At 46.0% G+C, this 2,385-nt stretch overlaps 1 protein-coding gene across 1 annotated transcript; it reads right to left on the bottom strand.

The window, feature by feature from the left end:
* Nucleotides 1-748: 748 nt before the first annotated feature.
* On the bottom strand, nt 749-1,720 carry LOC149081496 (mitochondrial glutamate carrier 1-like). Its single transcript, XM_089237350.1, has one exon. The coding sequence runs from the start codon at nt 1,686-1,688 to the stop codon at nt 765-767; it is 924 nt and encodes a 307-aa protein (XP_089093476.1). The 5' UTR covers nt 1,689-1,720; the 3' UTR covers nt 749-764.
* Between the last annotated feature and the right edge of the window lie 665 nt (nt 1,721-2,385).

Genomic DNA, 2,385 nt, shown 5'->3' with positions numbered 1-2,385 from the left:
CATTTAAACTGACGGAAACTGATTTACAAACATATAAAGGGTATTTTCTCTGTTTCGATATATTAATTTACGAAAATATTGAAAAATGAATAAGTTTTGGGTCACCCGGGGGGGGGGGGGTTGATAGAGGACTTGTACAATCCCCCTCTCCCGACGCTTCTGTCTTTGAGTGTCCTTTTTTTCCGAGTGACGCACAAATTAAAATTACTTATAAAATTGCCTGCCATATAGTATATACCATATTGCATTTTGACATACGGTATGTTCAAACTGAAACGTTAAATGAATACAAAATGATTACTAGGTTCAATTTAGGCGACTATCAGTACCAACTCGCGAGTGTACGAATTCTACCAAAAGCACCGATCATTCTTTAGTGCTTCAGTAAGCAGGTGTTCCAGGTCGAATATGCCTAGAGAGAAGTCACTCTACTCTACCTCCTATATTCTATAAATATTATATTCTGAAGAAGATAAGGAGGTAGTGCTAAGATACACACACACACACAAAGACGGAGCCTTGGCTAGCCACATGAAGTGAAGTTTACAGAACTACTGCTAGAGAAGTCACCAAAAACACACCAATTTGGCATTGACCCCGATTATAGGATCTTAGACTGGAGCATTAATTGTCGCCATATGCACAATAAATGGCACTGAATCATAATAATTGTTAATATTTTACAGAAAAGTTTTTACTTTACCTCCATCAAAAGATACAAAAGAAAAATCGAAAAAAATTGCAACCTAAAATAATGTGTTCACCTACATCCCTAATAGCCTTTCAGCCACGCCCAGATAATACACGGCCTGGGCTATCCCAAACAGAGGCGCTATAACGATCATCCGACACCCGGCACCTTTGAAGAAAGCTCTGGCCCCTTCGTCACGGAAAATCCGCACCGCGGCATCCGGGACGCCTTTGTAAGCTATTTCGCCGCTGGCCCTGTTAAGGAGCTGGAGCCTGGTCTTGACGACGTCAAGGGGGTTGACGACGACTGCTGCCGTCGACCCTGCGGCGCATCCGGCGAGAAACGACGCCCAGAAGACGGCTTCACCGCTGCCGTCACCTTTCCTGGGACCGAGGGCGTTCAGATGAGCGAAGAGCGGGAAATAGACGACCGAGAAGCTGACGTCCCGCAGCATGGTCGCCGCGGCACCTTTGTACAGCCCAGCTATACCACGGGTTCGTAGCAGCTGGAGGGCTATCGAAGTCGCTGATGTTGCGGCCCCCTTAGACCCTTGTTGTGGATCGAAGTTTTTAACGGCGACTCTCCCAGCGTCTTGCAGCTGGATCTTCAACAGCTCCATCGGGGTAGTTATCACGATCTGGCAGAACCCGGCGCATCCGCCTGCCATCATCTCCCTGTGGAGGGTCAGGTGTCCATCGCCTCTCGAAAGATGGTGCCTGAAGAGGTCGTTGGCGGCCAGCTTTATGGCTTTCTCGGGCGTTATGAGGAGTATGTTGACCGCCGAGCCCCTGTACATGCCGGTGAAGCCTTCCTTGACGTAGGTCTTCCTGAAGCAGTCCAGCATGGACGCGTACATCTTCTGTCCATCGGGGCCGACGCGTTGGTTCTGGAGCCTCGTCTTGACTAGATCGATCGGGAAGACGCACGTGACTCCGATTATTCCGGCGATGCCGCCGTTGACGATCTTCGGCACCAAGGGGAAATCCGACCGGCCCATTTCGATGCAAGGAAAGTCTTTCTACAGCGACGTCGAGCCTCAAATGGGATCACAAACAAACAAGAAATAGTGAAGCCTTTGGATCGAATTGAGGCTTCCGGTGAACTCGATAAGTAGAGTTATGGCGGGGGCTATAAATCTTGATTAGTCGTTGCTCTCTGCTGCTCAGATGTTAATTCCGGATTACTCACTCGCTCTCACGACAATCAGTACAGAGCCGTCTTGGCAGGGATCTTTCATATTAAAAAAAAAGAGAGAAATGTTAAAAAATTATTTCAGAATTGAAGAGCTTGCAGCAAAAAAGGGGTTTTATAGCTTTATTTTTCTTATATTGGATCAAGAAGTCCGCTTTTTTTTAGCCGAATGAATGCTTCGATGATGTTAGTTCTATCTATTGAGAAACACAGGAACTAACTGCTACCTTCGTGTAGAGCAGTGTTCTTCAACCATGTAATACTCGCGGACCGATGAAATTAAATAAGCAATTTGTGTGCGGACCGGTATTAAAGGGAGAAATAATTTCTGAACGTGAAAAAAAAATTCTCTCTGACTTATACTTCCTCTCCCTAATTCTTTTTCCATTATTATACATTCGGAAAACAAAGCCTAATTGAGTGATATACAAAGCCAATTGAGTGGCGTACAATACAACGCCACAACAGGCAAATTGCCCAACGAGGTGGCTGACTTAAGAACA

This window comes from Pholcus phalangioides, unplaced genomic scaffold (genome assembly GCF_987345545.1).
Source record: "Pholcus phalangioides strain wild (caught in Gottingen) unplaced genomic scaffold, Ppha-v1.0 ptg000010l_1, whole genome shotgun sequence".
NCBI lineage: Eukaryota > Metazoa > Arthropoda > Arachnida > Araneae > Pholcidae > Pholcus > Pholcus phalangioides.
Note: the sequence above shows the minus strand (reverse complement) of the source record. Positions and strands in the feature narration are given on the sequence as shown.